General features: G+C 40.8%; 1 protein-coding gene across 1 annotated transcript in view; it reads right to left on the bottom strand.

The window, feature by feature from the left end:
- Positions 1–26154, bottom strand: part of plxnd1 (plexin D1) — a 71775-nt gene that overhangs the window by 29496 nt on the left and 16125 nt on the right. Inside the window, exons 5-13 of the mRNA XM_088332311.1 lie at positions 23028–23157; positions 22762–22939; positions 22578–22686; positions 12972–13074; positions 11459–11557; positions 9533–9622; positions 9339–9438; positions 6340–6497; positions 4418–4563 (exon numbers count right to left, since the gene is read on the bottom strand). Coding sequence (XP_088188437.1) covers positions 4418–4563; positions 6340–6497; positions 9339–9438; positions 9533–9622; positions 11459–11557; positions 12972–13074; positions 22578–22686; positions 22762–22939; positions 23028–23157 — 1113 coding nt within the window. The remainder of the gene's footprint in view (positions 1–4417; positions 4564–6339; positions 6498–9338; positions 9439–9532; positions 9623–11458; positions 11558–12971; positions 13075–22577; positions 22687–22761; positions 22940–23027; positions 23158–26154) is intronic.

Genomic DNA, 26154 nt, shown 5'->3' with positions numbered 1-26154 from the left:
TGCACAACATACAACCATTTTGCCTGTTTCTTAGATTCTCAAAATAATGCAGGAAACGGGACCAGGCAAAAGCCGAATCCCGCACCTTATGGTATGTTTGGTTGAGTGTGGTTGACCATCAATGCCAGGTGGACTTTTCGGTGTTGACCACAAGCATGGCTTGGGTGTTTCAATCTCATAGAATAGTTAAAACTTTGAGGCTAGAAACTGTCAAACATAACGTACAGCGACAGGTACACCGGCAAGAGTTTACTCTCATTCATTGTCATGTTAAAAGACAAAATGTATTATTACTTGTATTATGTATTATTACTTATCATGTTGTTGTCTTAAGTGTCCAATATTATTTTTTGAAAAATACTTTAAGTAAATAGACAGGATTTGATAATAATCATTCACTTTATCCTGTCTGTGTTTTTCTCAACTCAAGGCTACATAGTAGAATGTCCATGCCCAGGGGGCCAGACTTTTAATTAATGGCATAAAAATTGCGACTTAGCTGGAAGACTGGGGGTCTTTTCGGAGGCTCATGATTAAATTACGATTCTCGTAATGTTTATCAACTCGGGGAAACTCGTGCTACATTTCATATCCATTACAGAAAAGAGCTAAGGCTTCTTAGTGCTGCTTTTGACACAGTGCACCACAATTTCCTACTAGAACGGTTGGAAAAATGGATTGGTCTCTCAGGAACCGTCCTCTCGTGGTTCAGATCCTACCTCTCAGATAGGACGCACTGTGTTAAATATGGTGAAATGACATCTGAGCCCTTTAATGTTACCTGCGGTGTTCCGCAGGGTTCAGTGCTTGGCCCCCTTCTTTTCAGCATTTACATGCTTCCATTAGGTGATATTATTCGCAAGTACAATATCAGCTTCCACTGCTACGCAGACGACACTCAACTATATCTTCCGTTGGAGGAATCTACCACACTAAACGGTGGAAATTTCGAGGCCTGCCTCATTGAGATAAAAGAGTGGATGTCACTAAATTTCTTGCGTCTTAACGCTGAAAAGACCGAAATGTTAGTCATTGGTCCATCTAAATGCCGTGACTTATTCTCAAAAACTGCTGTGAACATTGACAAATGTCACATCACACAGAGTGACTCAGTTAAAAATTTAGGTGTCATATTTGACCCTGATCTATCCTTTGAAATGCATGTAAAGAAAATTACTAGAACCGCTTTCTTCCATCTTCGTAACATTGCTAAAATCCGTTCAATACTGTCTCAGTCTGAAGCGGAAATTATAATTCATGCATTTGTTACCTCCCGTCTCGATTACTGTAATGCACTACTCTCTGGTCTCCCGAAGTCTAGAATCAAGTCTCTTCAGATGGTACAAAATGCCGCAGCGAGGCTTTTAACTAGGACAAAAAAGTACGATCACATAACACCGATTTTGGCTAACCTGCATTGGCTCCCAGTTAGCCATAGATGTGACTTCAAGGTTCTCTTAGTATTGTACAAAATCATACATGGACTTGCTCCCTCTTATCTTTCAGATCTGATTTGCCCCTATGTCCCGGTCCGAAGCCTACGATCTGAGAGTGCCGGTCTTCTGGTGATCCCAAGAGCAAAGAAGTGTTCTGCTGGTTCGAGAGCGTTCTCCATCCGGGCACCGGTACTGTGGAATGCTCTTCCCCCTGAGTTCCGATCTGCAACCTCAGTGGAAATGTTTAAATCTAAACTTAAAACTCACTTCTACTCCATAGCATATGAATAACCTACTCTTCTCGTCGGCTGAAAACTAGTCTGTGTAATATAGTGTAATAATCTGTGAAGCCCTTTGAGACTCTTCGTGATTTAGGGCTATACAAATAATGATGACTTGACTTGACTTGACTTCTTTAAACTTCTCCAAAGACATCCAGGTGATTTTCTTTTCTTTTTTCTGCCTTAAACGGTGCGTCCGCAACTAATATTTTAGGTAAAATAACAACAGGATGTTCTCTGATGTATTAATGATAATAAGAAACTACAGCTAAACTGAGTGCTTTACGAGTGGTGTCTGGCTTTAGCAACATCCAATCCGTATTTTTTTATTATTTATTAAAAATGTTTAAATAAATATAGGGACTCAAGTCAAGTCAAGTCATTTTTATTTGTATAGCCCTAAATCACGAAGAGTCTCAAAGGGCTTCACAGATTATTACACTATAATACACAGACTAGTTTTCATACACTGTTTCATTGCATATGTATTATAGAAAGGGGCTATAGCTTTCTTCAAACGCAGCCGTGACTTATTTTAAGAAAAATAACTACGAGGTGCTATTCTCAATGTTCTTTTTGTTAAATTATTACCGTCAGCATATTTAGTTCCAGTAGGTGCTTTGCGATAGGCACCTGGTTTTGGTAACACCCAGTGGACATTTTTAAAATTGCAAGCCATTGTTCGACCCTCATTTTTCCTTGTGTTTTTCTCAGCATTATCTTTCGGGCAGCATGAAAGGATGTGGCAGGCCACATTTAGCACAGATGTTCCACACATGTGATTTAGAATGTAACAATGTGAGTAGAAAGAAAAAAACAAACAAAAAAGCATTTTTATTTATCGAGTTCAACAAATTCTTGTGAAAAACAAATGTGATTAGTGGAGTCCTTTATTTGCACTGCTGAGATGAAGTTGAGCTCATCAACCTAGTCAGGGGCATATGAGTGATGTGTGAGGGGTGGGGCCATCCCCACTCTGAATGCAATGATGGGCTTCAGCGAAGCACAACGCGATAAGCACTTCAATTTAAGCTACCAGGGAACTTTGCAAAAAGTAGAAGAATTCCATCCGCCTTGCCCATGATGGCCGGCCCAGCTGTTGCTATGGTTACACGAGGATAATCCCTCAGCATTGGCTGATAAAACACAAATACGCTTCAAATGCCAGCGCAAGACACAAGATGAGGTTCAAGCAGCCTGGCCAACGACCATTATTAGCCTAGAATTTCTGATTTTTTTCATCTATGTTATCGCAATTGGAGAATTGAGGAAATGTGTATTCTTTTTTTGAATGGGAAAGTTTTAAAGTTATCCTCAAACATATGACCCACGGGCAAAAACTTGCCCACAGATAATTTCACATGTCAGGCACTTGATTTTTGCGGACGTGTGAGGATTTTGATGCATGTGCAGAAGCCTGCGTTGAAACCATTTTTCTTGTTAAAATTAGCAGACAAATTCAAATTTTTGTCTCATATAAATGCAAATAGGGTGAATTAAGAACTACAAAACAAAATAATGAAATCAGGGGGTCACCATATTTGGTTGTGTGTCACCATTAACGAAAGTCAGCATGTGAAAAGGAAGGGCGTGGCTTAAAGAGGGACAACAAACCAATGTGTAACCAAATGGGCAAATGCGAGCAGGCAGCCACATAATTTATGGTGAAAGTATGCTAAATTTGAATAGTTGTATTTGTAAAATTATTTTTGCATCACAACGTCTCGAGAAACCGAAAATGTCCCTCCTAAACTGCTGACTTTTGGCTAAAAGTGATAAACAAGAAACCTGGAAGCGGCAAGAAAGTTTGATGTAGATGAGAACAATATCAGATTATCAAAAAATGATACATCACTGAAAAGTGCACCTAAGGCCAAACGTGTGAACGGGATCAAAACATGAACAATACACCAAATTAAAACAGATCTTCGAATGGTTTGAAGCCCAGAGACGAAATGGATATTGAGTTTTTCAGATAAGTGTTCCTTTACAAGCTCTACAGATTGCATAAGCTAAAAAACTTGAACGGTAACTTGTTGGTGAAGATGTTTTTTATAATTTATTTTAGTGTATGGCAATCTTAAGCAGTTTTCAGTGGTGTAGGTGTTTTTAGAGAATGATTGCCATTTATTTTACGTTTTAGTGATCCAGCATCACACTTGTGCATGGTGAATAAACCGCAGATTTCTACTATTGCTTATAATGCAATGACTGAAATGAAGGAAGCCCATAGAGTCCTGTCACACCATAGACCCTTTGTCTCTCCTCTCCTGTCTTTTTGTTTTTCTCTCATTGGTTTCTTTGCAGGTGATGCTGACTGCTTAAAACTGACACGTCAGCATTTTTGCAGCCAGCTTGTCAGCTGCTCTCTTGTCACCGCCTGCCCCAGTGCCTGAATCCTGGCCTGGTAAGTGACATGATGGCATGCCGCGACAACAAGCTGTTTTACAATTAGTCTTATGTGCACGCCACCAAGTTTAAAAGATGATGCGAATCGGTTAAGGCGATTTTATGAATATAATGCAGATTCTCAATAAAAGTGTTTTCAAGGCCCTCAATCCAAGCTCCACATAACCAGCTGGAAACCATAAACAAAGCTTAAACCTACAACATCAAAATCTGCATGGTAGAGGTAAAAACAACCCCCATGACGGTCCACCACCAACATCGCTGCTCTCTGGAGATCAGTTTAAAACGTACTCAACAGAAACGACGTAGTGCTCAGGCAAGAGATGGCACGGCACAGATCCGATAGACACTTCGACCGTTGCAGCACTTCGGCCCAGGTTCTTGCCCTGCACCGTCAGGCGGGTGCCTCCGTCCACAGGACCTCTCAGTGGGAAGATCTGCAAGAGTCATATACAGTGTATAAGCAAAGACAGTGATTCAAAATGCATTTTACGCCAGTCAGAAAAAAACATGAGCAATGTTTCTTTGCTTCTGGAATGTAAGGCCGCATTCTTATGCAAAAAAACAGAAGGACACATTCTTAGGTCCACAAGTGGCGCCTGCCCCTCGATTAACACGCCAGGTGGCACACCGTGGCAGCCCTTCCCTCAGGTTCTATGTGCAAAGTAGGTTGGCTGGTCCGTTTGGTATTTACGTCGGCGTTTTATTGGCACCTCTCGCACGCCTGCCAAGTTTGATTCACGGCTCGGCCTCCGCCGAGATCACACGCTGGAAATGTGCCGACAACCCCCCTGCTGCTGACGGTAATAGTGCAGTGTTGATCTCTTTGCATGAGGACGCCAGTTCAACCTTGAACGCATTCGCTTTGTTCTCCAGCGGTCACGCCTTGCAAATCAAATAGGACAAAAACAGGAAAGCGTTGCGACTCGGCGGGACGCTTCCCTTCTCTAGGGGCCCAAGCGGCTCCGCATCCTGCTTGCCGACTGGAAAGACTGGATTCCAAGTTGGATGTCACAGCACAACTATTTTTGGCACTTCCTGTTAGAAAAAAAAGTTGGGGTGTTCTTTTAAGGAGTCTGACACCAGCGGTCACAGATTCCATTGTGAGAAATAGGGGGAGGGATGTGTGTGTGCGCATGTGTGTGTGTTTCATAGTGGCTCACGAGGAATTTTGCATCCACTAGTTGGCGCTTTGGTGAGTTGTTTTCTCGGCAACATTTAAAAGAAGCTCTCATGGGCTTTTGAGGTCATGTAGGACTTGTCAATGATCCTTCTTGTTTTTCTAGAATCGTGGTAGGGAACCAGCTTGAATGGTATTGCACGATTATGTACCCCTGTACGTTGAGGTAAAACAGGGTGCATAGTGCTTAGCATTGCACCATTGAAAATTCAAACATGACTGGTGTGTGATGACAAAATCAGAATCCGTGTACATTGGATAAACCAAATGGGTTGACATGTACAAGAATATGGTTTATGAAAGGAATAACCCCAACCCTCTGAATCGGATTGCTGTGCATGTTCATACCAAATGTCAGTCATGTTCTGATCTTACTCCGACAATTTCCTGCACGTACACAAGCTGTCAGCTAATGTTCTGATTAGGAGAAGACCGTGCCGTAAAAGGCTGAAAAGAGCTAGCATTAGCATCAGAGCAGTGACTTGCGTCAAGGGCGGCAGTTGAGGCACACCCTCAACTTTCATCATGTAAATGTTTAAAAAAAATACATGATATGGTTATTTTTGTGCTGTTTAAGTTGTGTTTCATTTAACTTCACAATCATTTGATTTTCTTTTTCCAAATCACAATTAGTTTGTAATGTTTTACTGTGCTCAGCATCTTTAGATGCAGATTGAGGCACGCAATTTTCTTGACTCATGGCAGAGGGCGATAGTGAGACTAAGGACTCTGATTCGGTGCACACTTCAGCAACCAAATAATAAAATTAGTGATGGCATTAGCCCAATCAATGTATGAACTATTTTCATAATTACCTATCTATTGATGCTTTTATTCAAAAGGAGCAACAGACTGACATCATTCATAAATAAGGTAAGATAATAGAACATTTTTTTATACAAGACACAGTTTATAGATTATTTTCTTGTTCTGCCAATCAAATGATGAATAAGATGTGGGTTCATTTATCAACAAATCCGACACTGCCTCACCCGACACAAACAACTCGTATTGCAGCAGATCACTATCTTACCTTGTAGATCTCTGGTGCTGGGCATTGACGTTGGATGGTCTGACACTCGTCCCTCAGTCGGCAACTGTTTTGGCACCAGCCACAGAGGTGGCCTTGGTCCTCACGACCCCAGCACTGTGAACAGTCCTCACTGCCCACGCCGCAGTTGTACACCTCCACTGCAAGTCCCAGGCACACATTTTGAGTTCTCTTATCAGGTTTCTCTTTGTACACTTTTTTACCCGAGGTGACTGGATGATTTATTAACATTACCCATTTAACTAGGGTGTCAAGCAGCTCACTTGAGCAAAACTTGAGTATGAGAAGACTCATTGGCTTAATCAAACCTAATCTTTAGCACCAATCCTAATTAGACTTGCATCTATATAACATCGTCGTCTTCCTCAGAAAAACAACATCTCGCGCTAGCCTTGAAGATGCTTTTGCAAAGTTTTTGTCAGACCCAAGACCATCAATAATGCACCATGGCTGACTCGGATGTTTGAATTTCCTGTCATAAGCTCTTAGAGCACGAGATGCGTCACAAACACATCAGTTCTTTTCATTAGCCCGTTGCAGAGACGAATAATTGCTTCAGTATGTTTGTTGGTTCTAAAGGTGCACTTAAAAAAAATACAACTAGAGAACAACAACTATTTTGAGGCCACCCATGTTGCGGCCAAAGTTGGACGAATTGTGTTTTTTGGAGAAACGCAAAATATGAGCAACGGAAAAAAGTGGGAGAGAAGCATACATATACAGTATGCCTCTTTACCCTCCTACAGGTTTGGGGCCACATTTCTAGGCTGGCATCAGCCCTAGACAGCCAGTTTTGTTAACTGTTAACCAAGTAAATGGATGTTACGTTTGTTTTAATTATTGAATTGGCTCATTAAAAGAACACAAATGCAACTCATGTGTAACATGTCAAATTACTTTTGCTTGTTCATATTAGATGATACTGTGATCAATTTATCATTTAATTATTTACTTGATTGCTATGCGGAACAGAGCACAATATGAGAGGAACAAAGAGTGAGAGAGCCACAGTGAAGTGTAGTCAAGCGAATGAAAGTATTTAGCCTCGGGGACAACATTTTAAGATTAAACAAGCAACCAGACAAAGAATTCGCTCTGTGTTGCATTCATTACATCATGTCATTAAGATCTTTGCAGAATAGTAGTAAGCGGGTAGAGGCAGTTTTGCCGTTTAAAAAAAATAAAAATAAATAAGAGGCTAAAGGAAGTGACAGAGAAAATACAGGCACTTACCAATCATATGGCACAAACGCAATGGAGCTAATCATCACAACAACTAATGTCAGCCAATCAGAAGACAGTGACTGACAGACGCCATGGTGAATCACGACTAAGATGGTTTGAAAATAGGGTTCACGAAGTAAAAAGGGAAAAGCCAACAGAGTAAGGAAGCGATGTGTGTTGGGCATTTATGGATTTAGAGAAAGCATACGACAGGATAGATTGAGAGGCATTGTGGCAAGTGTTGATGCTATATGGGTGGGTGGCAGGTTGCTGCATGCTATGCAAAGCTTGTAGAGCTTGTGTGAGAGTGGGGAGTCAAATGAGCGAGTGGTTTTGAGTAAGAGTGGGTTTAAGGCAAAGGTGTCTCATGTCACCTTGGCTGTTCAATGTGTATGTGGATGGAGTGGTGCGTGAGGTGCATGTAAGAGCAGGGAAAGCATGTATAGTGTGTGAGGGTAGGTTGCATGTAAGTCAGCTGTTGTTTGCAAATGACACTGCTTTGGTGGCTTACTCTGTAACAGGACTGAGTGCTTTGGTATTGGAGTTGGATAGAGTGTGTAAGAGAAAAAAGCTCAAGGTGAATGCAGACAAGAGTAAGGTATTGAGGTGTCCAAGAGATGGTGAGGTAGGTGGATTAGAGATTTTGAATGGTGTAAATTTGCTGGAGGGAGATGGTTTAAAGTATTTGATATGTGGCAGCAGGTGAGGGTTTTGAGGAGGATGTGAAGAAGAGGGTGAGTGAAGGATGCAAGGCAAAAGGTGTGCTAAACAGATTGTTCAAATGTAGAGATATGTGAATAGATACAAGGAGAGGATTGTATGAAGGTGTGGTGGTACCAACAGTGATGTATAGCTCAGAGGCGTGTGTTTGAAAGTAAATGAACATAAGAGGTTAAATGTATTTGAAATTAAATGTTGATAGGTTAAGAAATGAGGGAGTAAGGGGAATAACTGGTATGGTTAGGGAGCTTTTTGAAAGGGTTAATGAGAATGTTCTGAGATGGGTTGGACCTATACAAAGAATGGGTAAAGGGTATTTGGAGTGCAGAAGTGATGGGAAGTAGAACAAGAGAAAGGCCCGAATACGGTTGAATGGATTGGGTGAAACATAATCTGGATTTGAGGTCGGTCAATTTAATGGATGCAAGAGTGTAATCTAGGTATGGGTGTGACTGGCAAACGATAGTTAAAAAAGAGTGATATCCATGTATGTACATAAGCATGTATAATGTAGATAGATTGATAGAATTTGCATCACTGACACAGTGAAAAAGAGGTATTGTTTTTGGACAACTTTTGAGAATATTCTAGACTCATCATGTCTGGGAAACACTTGAGATTAGTGCTTGATTTCACAAGGCCACAGTTACCTTCGGGTACCGGCTTGGTTGCCATGGAGATCCGAATGCATTCGCAACTGAACGAGGCATGTAAAGGCTTCACCGTGACATCCGTTGCCCCGCGTCATTATGCATAATTAGATAGCGGTTGATGATAGGCTGGCAGCAAACACCAGCCAGCTGTCAGATGATGTGCTGCACAAAGTACTATAATTAACTGAGAATAGCAGCCTGATGCAGGTCGTCTCACAGAATCGAGATTTTTAAAAAAATGGTACGTAGAAATGAGTGCAATTGTTTTTCCACAGGTCAAGTGCAATGTGGTCGCTTAGGTGGCAACTTGAAAAGGTGCAATTAACATCAACGCTTGCCGAATACTTTTGCTTAAGAGTGGTGACAAGCTAACTACTGTTCTACCTTGAATGGGTTTGGGGCTGTCCACTAAGACGCCTTCGCCAAGGTGGTGCCTCCTCCTCAGGTTGAGCTGGTAAACACTGTTCTTCTGATTGGTGGACAGCTGCAGCGAAACAAAGATGGTTAGCTGTCCTAAGGGCATCCGCAAACAGAGGCCAGGCACGCTCATAGTCCCATTACAGGGAGAATAAACTTACCGTCACAGCGCTGCATTTGACAGTGGACGTGTTCAACCAAATGGCTGGGTAGCGCTGGACTGTCCCAAAGTCGCACTCCAGCTCCTCTCCCTAAAACCAACAGCGAGAGGCGCAACTGATGAAGGTTTAATGTCAGCAGGAACGCCAACAGAATTTTCTCCTCTCCTAGTCCTTCTTGGAATGGTGGCTGACGGTGTTGGTCACACACACAGACGACCATTCACACTTCAGATTTAATTTGAGTCTACGGTGAAGCTGGGAGGAAATGCTAAAAATCCAAATTCAAACCTGTCACCTCCTAAGAATAGGCAAGTTGGTCATTGATTAGGGGTCAAGTGCAATACTGCTTTTCAAACAGTGGCACCTCTATAGGGGTGGCCAGATCGAGCCAATCAAAATGTTGGCTTAGCAAAACTTAAACCATTACTGATGCTACAAGAATCCAACAATATACTGGCAAGCGGGGTGGCCAACGAATTTATAGGGGGGTTTGTGGGTGTGTGTCCCCCTGGCCTCCCGCTGATGGCGCCATTGGTTTCAATAATTAGAGGCCGAAGCGCTGTTTTTCCACCTTTAAGGTCTTAAAGCGAATACTTAAATTTGATTTTCTAAACATTTTTCCTGCGTCTCTAAGCCAATAAATGATTGCTATTATATGTAATAATTATAATTATCATAAATAGAATACACATGTGAGAGTAACGTACGCCATCTAGCATACCTGGATATGTTTTGTTGTTTGTTGAGTTAACACATGAACATTTGCACGGAAAAATATGCATGAAAATAACGCTATATTTTCAGCAATCGCCTTACAACTTTGAAGATTATGTTTCTAGATAACAAAAACATTACATTTTCACAGCTAGTCAATGGAATTAAGGATAAAAAAAAAAAGACCGCACGATTCCCACGTTATGAACTGCAAAAGATGTCCAGAGCTGAAGGTAAATACAGTCGTATCCTTCTCTTGTAGTCTTTAGTCACATCTTTACGACAGAGGTTAGGCGGTTTTACTTGAATTTTATATGGCGCTCAACGATTAAAAAGGTCCCATTATCTTATTTTCATAGCGCTATGAACCAACATTTTCCCCACCCCTGTCTTTAAGTGTCCCACATGTTTCTTCACGCCTCCAACATGTGACAGAAATCAGCAATTTGTCTTGAAGAACTACTTGGGCCTGATAATAATAGCACAATCATATTTATACTGTCAACTTGTTTAAATTGTGATTTGAGTTCACTTTCTTTTATAGAAAAAGAAAACCTGCTGTAAAAATGATCCTGGTTTGTTTAAGCTGTGTCGTGGCACCCGAGGGTCAACCAAGTTGTGCTTGGCAGCAAAAACTGAATCCAATTTCACTCCCACAAACTCCAGAAACTTCTGCAATTTGTAGAGACAAAGTGACACATATTCAACTCCCTGTTGACGTGATGACAATGTTCGATATGAAACCTAGCAGGCGTAAAAACGTTGATGGTTGCCCCAGAGGACCTCGCTGAGTGTTTGTAAGTGTCTACTTGTGTATAGCTGCCGATCTGTCGTCATAGCAACACCCCAGGAAAGGGACTGCCAGACGCCAACCAGGTAAAGCAAAGGTCCAACAATGCTTGCTTTTCTATGTGGGGGTGTCTTGAATGTGATACGAAATGACGGCAGCATTTGGACAAGGGTCAGAATCTGGTCGACATGCGGATGCCAGAGCTCCACTGTTCTTGTTTTATGTTCTCCAAGCGTAATTTCTGTGTGTATTCTGTAAGCTTGCATAGGAAAAAAAGATCCAACAGAGCCGCAATCAGCTGGAGGCCAAGACCACATCTGCTTCTGCTTCATGGATGCAATGTTGACAACATGTATGTTGGAAGGACTCCAACCGCAAACTAGGAACATGTGTGTGCCTTTGTGAATGTGTGAGACGGCTACCTCATGGATGTTAGTCAGCGATACCACCAAGTCCTGGGCAGCCCCCGATGCCGACGGAGGGACTTCTGCGGGTAGTAGCTTGGGACAGGAAGCGGCGTTCTGTGGACAGGAAGTGACATAGGACGCTGAGCAAAGACAATTGTCGGGCTGAGCGCATCCGCACAGCCAAAGACCCCTGTCCTGTTTTTGTCAAGAAGGAAACAGGGGGCCCAGGCAACAATGGTCTCAAATAGAAAGATGTTGAGGGATTGCAATAACACGCTCGACCTTAAAGCAGAATCTGCAGGACGGAAACCAACTCGCACCAAAGCCCACGTGTTTCAAGAAGTCTTTGAGCTCCAAACTTGCCCAGTTAAACTTATAGCAACCAGTGTGCCCCACGCATTTCGTGCTCCTCGAGGCACAAAGACTTATTAGCAAGTGTGCTCCCTTTGGCAAGACACAGATCGTCTTTAAGCGCGCCAAAACAAGACGGCAAATGTATAAAATAATTTTTTATGTTTTCAGGCAGGCATTTCCTGATCCTAGATTGAGACAATTTCAGATTTACGTGCTGCAGTCGAATGAGAGGGGAGAAAGGACATTTTCTGTACTTACATTGCGTAGTTAAAGAGACTTGTCAGTAGATTAAGGAGTGTTGAAGTTTTCTTCCCTTAAATAGGTTGACTGCCCAAGAGAAGTAAAGAGCATTACCATTTTGTCATGAAGCCTGAATACTACTGCTATCTAAGTGTGCACTAATGCTAGCATTGGCGGCCATAACTTGTCTTGTTGAATTGAGATTAATTGATTACAACTTTGTGATACCAGCTTCTTAATACGGCATGTCATGCCTACATGTACATCTATTTATTGTATCATATGCTTCTATAGTGTGTTTATTACGTATGCTATCTTTCGCTCAGCTTGTAGATTCCACACTCACCCACTCACACAGACATAACCATACATATATAAAGAGAAGACACTCACTTTTCATACTAATATCCCAAAAAAGATGTGGGTCCAATATATGGAAATATCCAAATAATTGGATTTTTGTGTATGTTTTTGGACTCTGCTGAAATGTTGCAATCAAATGGCAGGATAAATTATCATATCTGCCACCTGCCTCGCGCTTATTCCACTCTTTTGATTCATGAAGTGGCACTCTAGCTTCCGCCACCAGCTCAGGTAGATCACAAATTAAACCCACCAGATTGACTGTCAAGGTTTCTGCTAAGCTATTAACCTAATCTCCAAAACAGCAAATGTTTGAAGGCTTACAAAGCGAAGAAGCAGGAGCACTCGTGTCATCCATCAGGTTAGCTAACATCACAGAGCAGGATCAAAGTCACTGGAGTCTGCAAGGCTTGTGTAACTGGACCATGCGCAATGTTGCTTCCTACGCCTCGCTAACATTTCTGTAGGCTCAAGCACTAACTAAGGGCCCTTAAATATTAAGCCTCCACGGAGATGACAGAGCATTCTGGTCCAATGGCTTTAGCTCCCTGAGGCAGGAAGCACCACATACCTCCAGAAGGGTGCTTGTATTCTCAGTCTGGTCTGGTGAGACGCATCGATGCTCGTCTTGGTCCCAGTAGCACTTCCAGGCGGCACTTAGGCAGCTCATGCAACTGTAGAGAACAAACACAGAGGTTAGGGGTCACTCAGACCTCTTTCGCTCCCCTCATTTTGTTCCACAAAGTAAGCTTGCCAACTGATTGACTCCTTCCAATTGAAAAACAACGACAAAAATCAACCATTAAATAAAAAAATTGGAGGTGGAAATTAGTCAAAAGATGTCTGTGATTTAACACTTTTAACGCTCATAGTCAAAAGGTCAATGTCAGCAAAACAAATCATGTCCCCACTGAGAGCAATGTGCTGCTACAAATCAAGTACAAGGCCTTTTTTCTTCAGTTCTCACAAGCGCTGACATTCGGCTGTCAGATGTGGTAGAATATCTAAAGCTAATTCTAATTCACTCTTAATCTAATCTACTCCTCATTTACTTTTAACCTTCTCTACATCTACTGTAGATCTACTGTATATCTACTCTTGATCTAATCTTGTGCTGATGTTGATCTAATCTTAAAATAATCTTAATCTAATTTCAATCTAATCTGAATTTATTCCTACTATTAATATAATTCTTTATCTAATCCTAATCTAATTTTAATCTAATCTACCTAAATTTTGACCTCGCTACATTTGAGAGCTAGTATCTGTATGTGTTTTTATTACAGGGTACTTTCTTAACCGTTTTTGCAAATATTTGCATGATGTGAGCATTTATCTGAGGAACTGGAAAGCAGCAGCCGAGCCAGGTTTCGTATTGTGAGCCGTTTATTTGCAAATGCAGGGACAATTACAGTGCGTGTAGGTAAAAGGAATTACATGCAAAACGCAAAGTCCCACTGTAGTGTTTTAAGTCTTTTTAAGTATTTAAAGGTCAACGTACTTGGTTGGCGCTACGGTTGAAAGAACAAGAGAGAGCAAAATAGAGGAAGAGACCATGGAAGAGAGAGTAATTAATTTCAATTCATACAATTAGTATGTAACGTATTACTGTACTCAGCGTCTGCAGATGCAGAGTGAGGCACGCAATTCTTTTGCTTCACGGCAAAGGTTGAGAGTAAGACCAAGGATTTTGATTTGTAGCACACCTCAGCCCCAAACAATAGAATTGGAGATAATACTAGCAAGCTAAAAGAAAGTCAAGCCATCTAATATATTTTTCCATTCCACGGACTTTTTTCATACCACAGCCCTTTCTTTTATCTATTGATGCTTTTGTTCAATAAGAGCAGCAGACAGATTTAATTTATAAGTAAAGGTAAGGCAAAAAATGTTGTTTTCAATGCTACACTTAAATATTGCTTTCTTGCTCTGCCAAGCAACTGATGAATAACATGTGTGCTGTGCCTGTAGTATGATTGGCTAGCTTTTTTTTTGGCTTGGCCCGTGATATGGATCCATTCACATACAGATTTGCAATTTAAAAATAAAAAGATTCTGAAAATGAACCGCATACATTTTTACAATAAAAGTCATTGGAAAACGAAAAAACAAGTTGAGGGGTGTTTGAGCAGAGCGTCAATACTGTTGGACTGAAGCTAGAGGGGCCATGAATGCACCATAATTGTAACCAATAGTCACGTTTTGCCTATTGTTGCGTGTGGACTTCTGAGACACCAACCAGTTGTCTTTTTGATCTCCTCACCGCAACATGGGCACCCAAGATATTCCCGTCGCCTTTATTTGCTAACCGGGCTGGAAATCCAGCTGATTTGAGAAGAAAGACTTTCCCTGTGGACACCACACCTTGTGTTGATCGCTGTCCTAGCGGAGGAAAGACGCAGACCGTTTTGGGATGTGCGAAGTGTTTCTGTCAACACCTTCAAGCTGCTGGTTTGTGTCTGATTGCTTTTCTGACAAGTGTGTGCCTCACTCCACATTGCGGTGTGTGCATGCGTTGGTGTGTGGTGTGACTTTTGCCTCCATGAGCGGACAGATGTCCCGCGCTGGGAAAGGTAGCACCTCCAAGTTATAGCGACACTGTGGCTACATTTTCAAATTGAAGAGACTGACGTGTAAATGTGTGTAAATGTGTCAGGGGAACAGAGATAATGTCTCATCCAAAATTGTCAATTTGTGTGGTAGGAATGATTCGGAAGAAGACAGCCTCCTTAGAGCTCTTGTTTCACGCTTTGACCTTTGTGCTTGATGATGACACGTACGCTACAAAAAAACAGATGAGATCAGGGATGTGCTAAAGCCCAGGCCATTTTTTTTTATCATTGACACTTGGTGGGCAAAATGGGAGTGCAAACTCCCTCATAAGATCCTGTTCATTGCCATATTGGGATGCTGTCATGTGGCGAGTGCCAACTGTCCTTCTATCCGGCTCCCTCTGTTTCATCATTGCTTCTTGATGGTTCTTGGACAGCCAAGTCTTATTTTGTTGCTCATTCCTTGCACATGTGCAGTAACAACAAAAGTCCTCCATTCATCCAATGGTTGAGCAAACACGTCCTCAAATATAAAATACTGCATGTTATCATAATAAATTTGAAAGATAGGTGGGCCAAAAATAAGCAACAGGAAGTGCAAAATCTCCTTTTTTTTGTTTGTTTGTTTTTGTTTTTTTTTTTTTCAGAAAATGGCAGCATGAAAGAATGAATGAATGTTTGTGCCCAGCCTACAGATGTTTGAAATGTACTAGCCAATTCAACTGCCCAATGCACCGATTTTGTGCAAAACCAATTCGGTAATGTCTTGTTTATCACCCAAAAAAATTTATGTTTTTACCATGTTATTTATCTCACTTTTTAAAAGTAAATATAATGAAAACACTTCATAATTAGTGCTGTAATAAGCCCCATCTCAATGACCTATGTTTGTCGAAAAATCGTGATGAACATTATTTTAATTGACACTTAACTTTGAAAGGATAAGGGCACCAAAGATGTCGTATGAGTAAACAAACATATTTAAATACATATACATGTAAAACTAGCTATCCATTTATCTTTTTTTGGCATCGCTATGGCCGCACTGCACGGACTTAATATAAACACGACAGACTTTCCATTGGAACTAGTGACACACAATAATTATCGGGCCAATAGTGATTGGAAAAAAAACGCCAAAATGTCTTAGAGAGAGTTCTTCTCCAGGGCCATCAGCACAAGTTGGATGAAAAAAGATTTATCTTGCCTATGTATAGAAAAAGAGTATTCATAGAATATTTCTTGACTTATCTTAGAAATAGGTTGCATTACTTCTGATTGCACTTACTCTGATGCACTTATAAATTTGGCCATTCTCCAAGCGCCTCCTTGTAATTATTTTGACTATTTATCCTGACATTCTCTGTTAACTTATTTTTCCTCTTTTAAGTCTTTTTCACCTGTTTATCCTGGAGTGTCACACCTACTTTGTAATCCACGTTGTTATTACTGACAATAAAGACAATTCTAATTTTAAAATACAAAGGATAGTAGGTATCAGCCTGATAGTAAAAAAAATCAGTAGTCAATTGGAGCCATGTTATAATTTTCAATCATCAGCCTCTAATTGTTAGAAAGATTCTAAGCATTTAAGTTCTTAATTCTCCAGAAGTTGTAGCACAACTTGCTTGTGTCTCCTCTCCAGCTCTCCAAAATATGGTGAGGCTCGGGAGAGCTCCTTTCACCAGCAGCTCAAGAAGTGTGCAGCATTGTCGTTATTATATGGGCTTCTAAATGTTAGTAAGGACAGTGCGTGTTGTATTTTTTAGCGATTATGCTGTACAATATATATATATTTTTTTTTTCACACCCCTGCATGTGTTTCTGCATAAACCGTGATTTAATCAAGATTGACAGCTTGGCTACACTCCTTGAAGTCCACAAAAGAGTGTCCTAATCGTGACATAATGTGTTAGTTTTCTGTATTAGACATTTGTAGTAGTGCAGTGTACATATTTTAATGCTTTGTACTCCTTTGGCAAGTTCTTGCTGTCATTAATTTGCTCCATGTGTGCCGCTTTGATTGACATCCACTGCTGTTATCGGCCAACATTTTTGTATGCTCGATATAGATCCCCATGTATCAACATTTGTACATCTATTTTCAATTAGGTTTGGAGCATTTGTATAAAGGATGTAAGTGATTTTTTTTTCATAATGACCACACCCATTATTATGTTCCCATGCACTTTCAGCCATTTCTATATGTTGGCAACATGATGGTCATAACAATACTTTATCATTATTGTTATGATGTTTTGTTGCCAAACAAAATACAGATTGATCGATTCATTGATAAAGTCAGGCTCTTGTCTTGCCAACACTATTTTTTCGAGACAAGTCAACCAGAGCTGTATAATTTTATAGTACTGTTTTTGTCAACAAAAATAAAGCATTAAAATAATTGGATTTGTGTTTGTTTTTAAGAGAAAATAATTAAATGTAGCATTCTGTTTAAAAAGTCATTTGTTGGCCTACAGAAACAGGATTTTATCAATTATCGGTAAGAAAAAAGTTCTTGTACATTCCTTATTATTAGATCCGACAGTGCTTGTTATCTGCCAATCAGAACGTGAGGACGACAGCCAGTAGCTACCGATTTAGGTCGTCCATCTTTGAAGCACATGTGATTCACACCCTTATACAGTGGTTCCTCCACTTACAAACTTATTTAGTTCTCGGAGTAGCTTTGTAACCCGAAACATTTGTAAGTAGAGTGTTTTGTATCAAAAATGGTTCAACGGTGTGTCTGGGGCACTTTTAACATTGATCAGAGGTATCCAGAATGATTTGTCCCTTTTTGCTCAACAAAAAACAAATTTGGAGAAGTGTTTGAAGAGGATAAAGGCGTACGGTCGCCCTCCGGTTCAACTCAACATGAAGATGATTGATGGAACCCGGAACAAAGTTATTTGTTCTACAGTAAGTTTTAATTTGACGTTTACGCTGCTGTTGGATCGGTTATAACACAGCACCCTATGAGCCTTGCTCCATGACGGATAGCTCCTCCCTGCCACCGTAATTTTGTATATGACCAAGGAATAAAAGCCTAGACACCCCTCAAAAAAATCCAGAATGAGTTTGTTGTGCCATAGGTTATGAACTTATCAAGTTATTTGCTAGGACAGTGTTAGATTATAGCTAGAAAAGTCATGTTATGGTGACAACATACTGAGTGACCTATTTTAATTATCGAACAACAGGACACGTTCTAAAGGATGGGCAGGGCACCTGTATGATGCGGCAGGGGTAGACCAGTGAAAGCTGTCGGGCCCCAAAAGAGTGTGTTGTGTCACCCTGACCTGAGTGACATGGCCGCTTTTTTGTGTCCCGTTTCATCTGGAGGGACGAAAGCATGACCAACTTAGGTGCCTAACTTGTTTGGGTATATGGGCATTTGGGTTGGCCATGGTCCAAAAATGTTTGTGCGTGTTTTTGCTATTTTTTTCCCTTTTTTATTTTCTTTGTTATTGTATGTGTTTGTCTTGCTTTCGGTCACCCCTCTTGAGGGATATGACCAAGGTAGATAGATAGATAGATAGATAGATAGATAGATAGATAGATAGATAGATAGATAGATAGATAGATAGATAGATAGATAGATAGATAGATAGATAGATAGATAGATAGATAGATAGATAGATAGATAGATAGATAGATAGATAGATAGATAGATAGATAGAACAACAGCCTAAGGAAAACAGTGGTTCTTTTATGGCATTAGATACGCCCAAAAAATTAAGAGTGACGTGACACTTATATAAAACTTAATAAGGTCTTTTAGAAGGGAAAACAATAAAATGTAAATACCCTGCATACATTTGCAGGAAGAGTCCGTCAGAGCTGACAAAACTGAATCCATTTTTATGTGAAGTTGATTCAGGGCTCACAACCTCCTCATAGATTGCCAACATTACAAGGTTGTTAGCATCTTTGGACACATTGATTCAATGAATATAACCTTGTATATAAAAATGGAGACACTTTTCTGCTGTCTTTTGAGATAAGTTTGCATAATAAGAGAGAAATAATAGGGCTATGCTATCAGGCATAGAGACTAGAGTCACTCGCAGTTGTTTGTTTTGCTCTGTGTGTGATACATGGATACTGAAACTATGGTGCCTGTGACTTAGCGCTCTCTGTTAGATCTATTCATTGATAAGATTCAGATTCATTCAGATTCAGATTCAGATCTACTTTATTGTCATTCTAGTACACGTGTATACAGAACGAAATGTCGATACATCTGACCCCCACAGTTTCCTTGAATGTACAGATATAAATAATGTTGTATTGTATTTTGGCTACGTATAGTATTTTACCATAGTGCCGATAGTGCAAGAAGAGTAGCTAACCAGATGCGCAAAATGGGCAGTCAGGTTAACAAGTCAGGTACACAGTAACATTAACACTGTAACAATAACGCTGTAATTACAATAGTGCAGAGAGCAATGTGCAAGGAGTGGCAAGCTATAAAAAAAACTGCCAGTAGTGCAAAAGTCAGATTAGCAGCCGTTTAGATTTAAGTTAACTATATGTTAGATTGACCATTTAACAGTCTAATGGCCAGGGGGACTAGACTATTGCGGAGCCTGGTGGTCCTGCACCGCACACTGCAGTACCTCTTCCCAGAGGCTAGCAGAGTGAACAGTCCATGATGGGGGTGAGAGGGGTCCCCGGTAATGTTTTTAGCATGGGATAGGCAGTGCTTCTGGCCAATGTCCTGAATGGACAATTGTTCAAAGCAGCGGTGCAAAGTTAGTGTGAAAAAAAAATGTTCATTCTACCTTCTTCTTCTACATTTTTAATTCAGTCATTTATTTTATTTTAAATTTAAATATTAATTATTTTGGGCAGCACGGCGGCACAGTTCATGTCATGGGAACCTGTCGTGGGTTCAAATCCAGCTCCAGACTTCCTGTGCGGAGTTTGTATGTTCTCCCCGTGCTTGCGTGGGTTTCCTCCGGGCACTCCGGTTTCCTCCCACGTTCCAAAAACATGCATTTCAGGTGAATTGGCCGGTCCAAATTGTCCCTAGGTGTGAATGAGCGAATGAGTTGTCTGTCCCTGTGTGCCCTACGATTGGCTGGCAACCAGTTCAGGGTGTCCCCTGCCCACTGCCCGGAGATGGTTGGGATGGGCTCCAGCCCCCCCGCGACCCTAATGAGGATAAGCGGTACGGCTGATGAGATGAGATGAGATATTAATTATTTTTGTTTTTATATTCTTTGACTTTGATCATATTGTGAATTATTTTGCATCATCAGGATGGCACTTTTTGATTTAACTGTGACATGTTTGGTGAAAAACAGATTTTTCTTATTTTTCACTGTCTTGGGAAAAATCAATTAAAACATTAAAACATTTGTTCCGACATATTCAAGCAACACTTCCCACAAGTAAAAACGCGCTAAATGTTCCTGCTTGCCTATTCGAGCTTCTAGTCAGGATTCAAGAAGCACTTTCATCCAGGGGAGCAGTTGCCAGCTCACAATCTCAGCCCCGATTTCAAACGGGACTAGAAAAGGTCAAATTCTTCCACGCGATTCTTGCAGAGTAGAATTGTCCACGGTCTGTTGTGGGAGTACTTGAGCTCAGCAACATGTGGAAGCTGGGCTCATCACTAAAGGTCAAAGCCCCAATGAAGCTGTTTGCAAGCCTTCAGCAGGCGCGCGGCACCCTAAATACACAAAGCTTGCCCTCTTGGTGAATACGGCAGTTATACACACATCCTCAATCACTTCTCTCTCAAGGGTGGCGGGGGGGGTTGCTTGTTTGAGGGAAACGATCGCTTTCATGGGCCTGAGAGCAGCTCTGACTGGACCAGACGAGTGAAAGCGGACGCCATGCTACAAAGCCAGAAACAATAAGGAGGTGCCAAAATCTGAGACCTCGGTGCACAAGCAAAACAGCTTGAGTGTTTGCTTAGGAGAAAAGAAAAAGAGCGGCAGTGTGTGCTTCCAAGTTTGTGTGTGTGATTGAGGGGAGTGTAGGTGCTCATCTTTGTCGGGAGTAATCGGAGGAATGTTAGGCTCCGGCTGCTATCGAGTACACTTTGAAAAGATGGGGGACGACTGAGCGAAAACACTCACACACACACACACACACACACACCCACAAACACACACACACACACACACACACACACACACACACACACAGAAACAGATCCTTGTACTTAAAGGAGATATAACCAGCTGGAAAAACTTTGGGGAGATTTTGATTGTTTCAAAATTCTAAATCTCGACTAAAAACCCACTCAACCTGGTGTATTGCTCCGATAACCCATATATGAAATTTCCGTCAGGGACCCAGGGAGTTTATTTTCTCTTCCATTCACCTGATGGTAAAACACTTAGGGTATATCAATTGGAGCTCAAACATTATTGTAAAGAAGTCCATGGAGATGAAGCACATGGAACAAAGAGGGCTTTTTCCTTGAATATTTGAGATATTCGACTACGAGTCTTTGAACTCACCACAAGTTCAGCGTAGAATGACTGTTTTGCCTGGGGGTGGCGAGGTTTTCAGGAACAATGAGTAAGATTTTTTTGAGAAACTGCTGGCAACAAAATGTCTCAATGTATAATACAAGGTGTCCCCACTGTTTCAAAGGTTAGTTTTAACAGTCCGTTAATGATAATTTAGTGTAAAATGTCCTACAATCACAGGGTATGTGTCCTTTAAGTCAGTTTAAGCACATTCATTGACATCATGCCTTTGCCAGTCCTTTTCTGACTGGTAACCAATGATGTCCAGTGAGAGGGGGCAGGTGATTAAAAAATATTGAATGGTTATATTTATTCATTGTTAAAGGTCTTTCTCATTAAACTTCACAATTTTTGGATTTTATTTTTTTAGAATGCCTGAACTTTCACATTATAAATATTATTAATATAATATGTGACATATTACTGTGCTGAGCATCAGCAGACACACACTGAGGCATGCAATGCTCTTGCCTCATGGCAGAGGGCGATAGTGAAACCAAGGATTCTGATTTGGTGCACACCTCCGCCCCGAACAATGGAATTGGTAATCATTTTAGCAAGCTAACAGCAAAGCAAGCTATTTTCTCATTGCATGGACTTTTTTCAGAATGGGTGATCAGCTATCTATTGACGCTTTAATTCAAAACAGGCAGCACATAAACCTCATTTATACGTCAAGGTCAAACAATCAAATATGTTTTTTCTATGCTACGGTTTATTCATTGATTTCTTGCTCTGCCAATCAAATAATAAATTAAATGTAGGTTCAATTACTTGTAACTCTGACGGTGCCTCACCAGACAAGAACCTCCGCACATGTCACTGCTGCTAACCAACACAAATAACCGTTATCCTGATGCAAACCTCAACCAGATTATTTCAAATAAACTCTATAACCACGTCTTGGCAATCAAAATTCGTCGACAATTACAATGTGAGGATCCAGCCAAAATGCTCCTTTTGTCAAAAATGTCATCACTCACACAGGCAACATGCATCTACATTCATTTGATCAAGCTTGCATTAATTTTATGTGAAATGGTATAGAAGCTGGCCTACAGAACCTTCTCGGACATGGTGACAAGGTTTCCCCTTGACAAGCAACTCAAACGCCAGATGGATGAATTGACTCACGAGGTTTCGGGGTTGATGGCTCCCGTCTGCTCACAATTGTACAGGACGAAGCTTCCGGACACCACGGACGTGCCATTGACTTGGATTTCCACTGAGACAGGCACATGATCTGCAAAACCAGAAGGAAGCACATATCAATTTAAAGACAATTCAAAAAGACAAACGTGCTGACGGACGCTCTGACCTGCGCCCGATGGAATGGGCTGGTACATATCCCGAGGGAGGAGTGGACAGGTCTGGATCTGAGCGGGACCACGGCCTAGGTGCAAGGTAGCGGCCGTGCGCAGCCCTGGCCCGTATCGGCACTCTACTCGGAAGCCCACCAGGTCAGGGACCATACCATTGATCAAGATGCCCACATCCTGAAGTGACAAGGCCATTTGGTTGCAGAGCTTTGGAGTGCTTTTGGACTCGCACAAGGATTTGTAGAAAAAAAGCATAAGAGCGTACCCTGATGTCGGCAGCCATGCTAATTTCTGGCGGCGTCAAGGTGACGGAAGGACACTGCCGCGGGCCGTCGCCCAGGGCGATCCACGCCCGTGCCAGAAGTCCCTGGGCGCACTCCTGCTGCATGCTGCATCTGAAATACAGGCAGGGCCAACAAGTCAGTGTCGACAAATTATACGATGAAAACAGGAGCAGATAGAACAACTTTACAGAGGGTTATCAACACCACCCAGAAATACATTGGCTGCTCTCTTCCCAGTTTGGAAAACATGGCTGGTTTGCAATTCGGCCATAAAAAAGGTGTACGAACCCTATCTCTGCCATTAACAATTAACATCATCATCATATTCATCTTCCTCGGTCTCGTTGGAGAACGTGTGAGTGATTCCAACCATTGCTTTTGGTGCTCGAGCTATCCTGCGCTACTCATAGCCGACCTGTCACTTTGTAGCAACAACCTTGACAATGGGTGACTGGTGTCACCATGGCAACCCATCCTTGGGGCACCCGGCGACAACACAGACTGCTTGCCAAAGTCTGCATTCCGAAAGCTGCCTCACTGCGTCACCAAATAACATACATAACGTGTGATCACGTGTGCGTTTATGAGAAGCCGTTAAAGAAGTAAACCTAATATAACACCATACTCTCAAAAATGCACTTCTGTATTCTTACACAGACACAGTCACACCTATGCACAGTCACTACTATACTCTTTTATACATACTAAATACTCTCCTACACACTACCATATTCTCTAACACAGACTAATATACCCTCATACACACACTGCTGTATTCTCTCACACATAGTACGATACCCCCATACACACACGACCATACTCTCTCATCCATACTACTTGACTCTCATCTGGGTTGTAAGGGTTACCTTAAAAATGTATTCCGAAACAGTTACGAGTTACTTGTTGAAAGATGTAATCAGTAACGTCATCTGAATAGCAAAATATTGCAGTAATGTAATTTTCAATTATTTTGGAATCACTCCAATACCAAATACTTTAATAAAAAAACAAATAAACATAATAGAAATAAAATTAAATTTTAATTTGAAGGAGGTAGTTTGAGGTGTCCTTGAACAAAAATAAAATTAAATATATTCTTTATTAACTATGTGGAAGCAATGCCCAACTGAGTTAAGGATTCTTATTTTTTTTTCCTCACCGCGCCTATCTTCTTTTATCGTACTTTATAATCATTGTCCGGCCACGGAGCATATTAGGCTCGGAAAAAGGAGGCGGGGGAAGGGTGGTTGTAGAGTGATTTTAAACTTTTGCTGGTAGTTTAGTTTTATCCTAAGATGAAAATGGTGAAAGTAAGAAAGTGACTATTTCAAATACTGTCCAAATGCCACCCCAAGCCCCCAAAAATATCAAAAAGAAGAGTTTATTCAAGCCACGTACATCCAATTGCCTCACAAGCAGCTTGATGATGAAGGCCAGAAGATGGCGTCAGCAAGTCGAATATTTTGAAGAGACAGACACCACATTTGGAATAAATGAACAATGTAACCTAGAAAAAGAATCGAAGGAACCCAATTTCAGGTAGTTGCTTGTACTCACACAAAAAGTGCTTTAAGTTTAATCACATAGTATAATTTATTAAGCAAAAATGGAACTTTCCTTTTCACTCGGCAGACACAATATGATCTGTTTTAAGTTCACATTAACAGCACATTACGAATCAAATATTGTTTCAAACAAACCAAATGTTCACTTTTTAATCTTCCAATAAACTCCAGGATGTTTTGTGTCCAAGTTCAAGTTGTATTGGTTTGAAGTGGGGATGCCAAACCTCTTGACAAGGTTCAGATTTACTAGGCTAACTAAAACATTCTCACAATATAACAATACACTGATTGTAAAGTGATTTCGAACACCGTTTAACTGCAAAATAAAAATAAAAAAAAGAATCCTATTCATTAATTGTCCCTGAACACATTACTAGTGTGCAACTGCTCTGCTATCACAAAACAGCAAGCTCAGGCCATTTCAACAAAAGGAGTGCTATATTGAAGGAGAACTAAAATACAAACAAAAATAAACACGCCTTTACCTGCAACGCAGTGTATGAATTGGCCGTCTGTACAATCTGCACAACAGATAAGGACGCGCATGCACGTTGTGTGTGCGCCTTATCTCTCTCAAGCGTCAGTGTTGGAAATTATGCTAGACATAATTCGTCTATCGGTGCATTTTGTATATATAAATATATTTTTAGATAAAACTGTCATCGTGCAAAGTAAACTTTACTTTAACTAAATGTACCTGTAATTTGATTCCGTCTTTTTCTCTGCAACTGTTACGGAATACTATTACATTTTTTTGTGTCCTCTTTATGTAATGCCGTTATACATATTACGTTACTCCCAAACCCTGACTCACATTCCTAGCTTCTCTCAAATATAACACTATACTCTCATACTCCACAATATTCTCATATGTTTTAGAAACTATAATCTCATACACACACTAGTATACTCTCTAACTCATATCTCTATTCAATCATACAAACAATACTAGGCTGTCACACACATATAACTATAATCTTACACATTTACCGGTAAACTCTCTCACACATACTACTATACTTGGAGGGACTCCAGTTTGATGTGGAACTATGCAACATATACACAAAGATCGGTGTGCATCGCCTTGGTTACCAAAAGTAATCAAAGTAAAACAACACTGAGAGGTGAGGCGATCATTTCGCTAGGTGTGTAAAAAACTAAAATCATACAAATTTTAATGAGACTACTGTTTGTGAGAAATGATAATAGTGTGTGAGAGAGTATAATAGTGTGAGTTAATGTCTATAGTAGTGTGTGTGGGAGTATAGTAGTATGTGTGTAAAAGTATACTGTTTTACAACAGAGAGTTTAATAGAATGTGTGCAAGAGTGTAGTAGTATGTAAAAAATGGGAGAGTATAGTATAGTAGTGATTATGCATGGGTATGACTGTGTCTGAGAGTTTAGTTGTGCATGAATGAGAATATAATGTGAGAGCAAGTATGATCTACTTCTCAAACGGCCTCTCATTTGTGTTGAACGACAACAATGAAACCAAACAGCCGGCTCGCATTATCTGCATGCCGCGGGACAAGGTGACCTCC

Source organism: Urocampus carinirostris, chromosome 3 (assembly GCF_059441175.1).
Source record: "Urocampus carinirostris isolate Australia breed hairy pipefish chromosome 3, RoL_Ucar_1.0, whole genome shotgun sequence".
Lineage (NCBI taxonomy): Eukaryota > Metazoa > Chordata > Actinopteri > Syngnathiformes > Syngnathidae > Urocampus > Urocampus carinirostris.
Note: the sequence above shows the minus strand (reverse complement) of the source record. Positions and strands in the feature narration are given on the sequence as shown.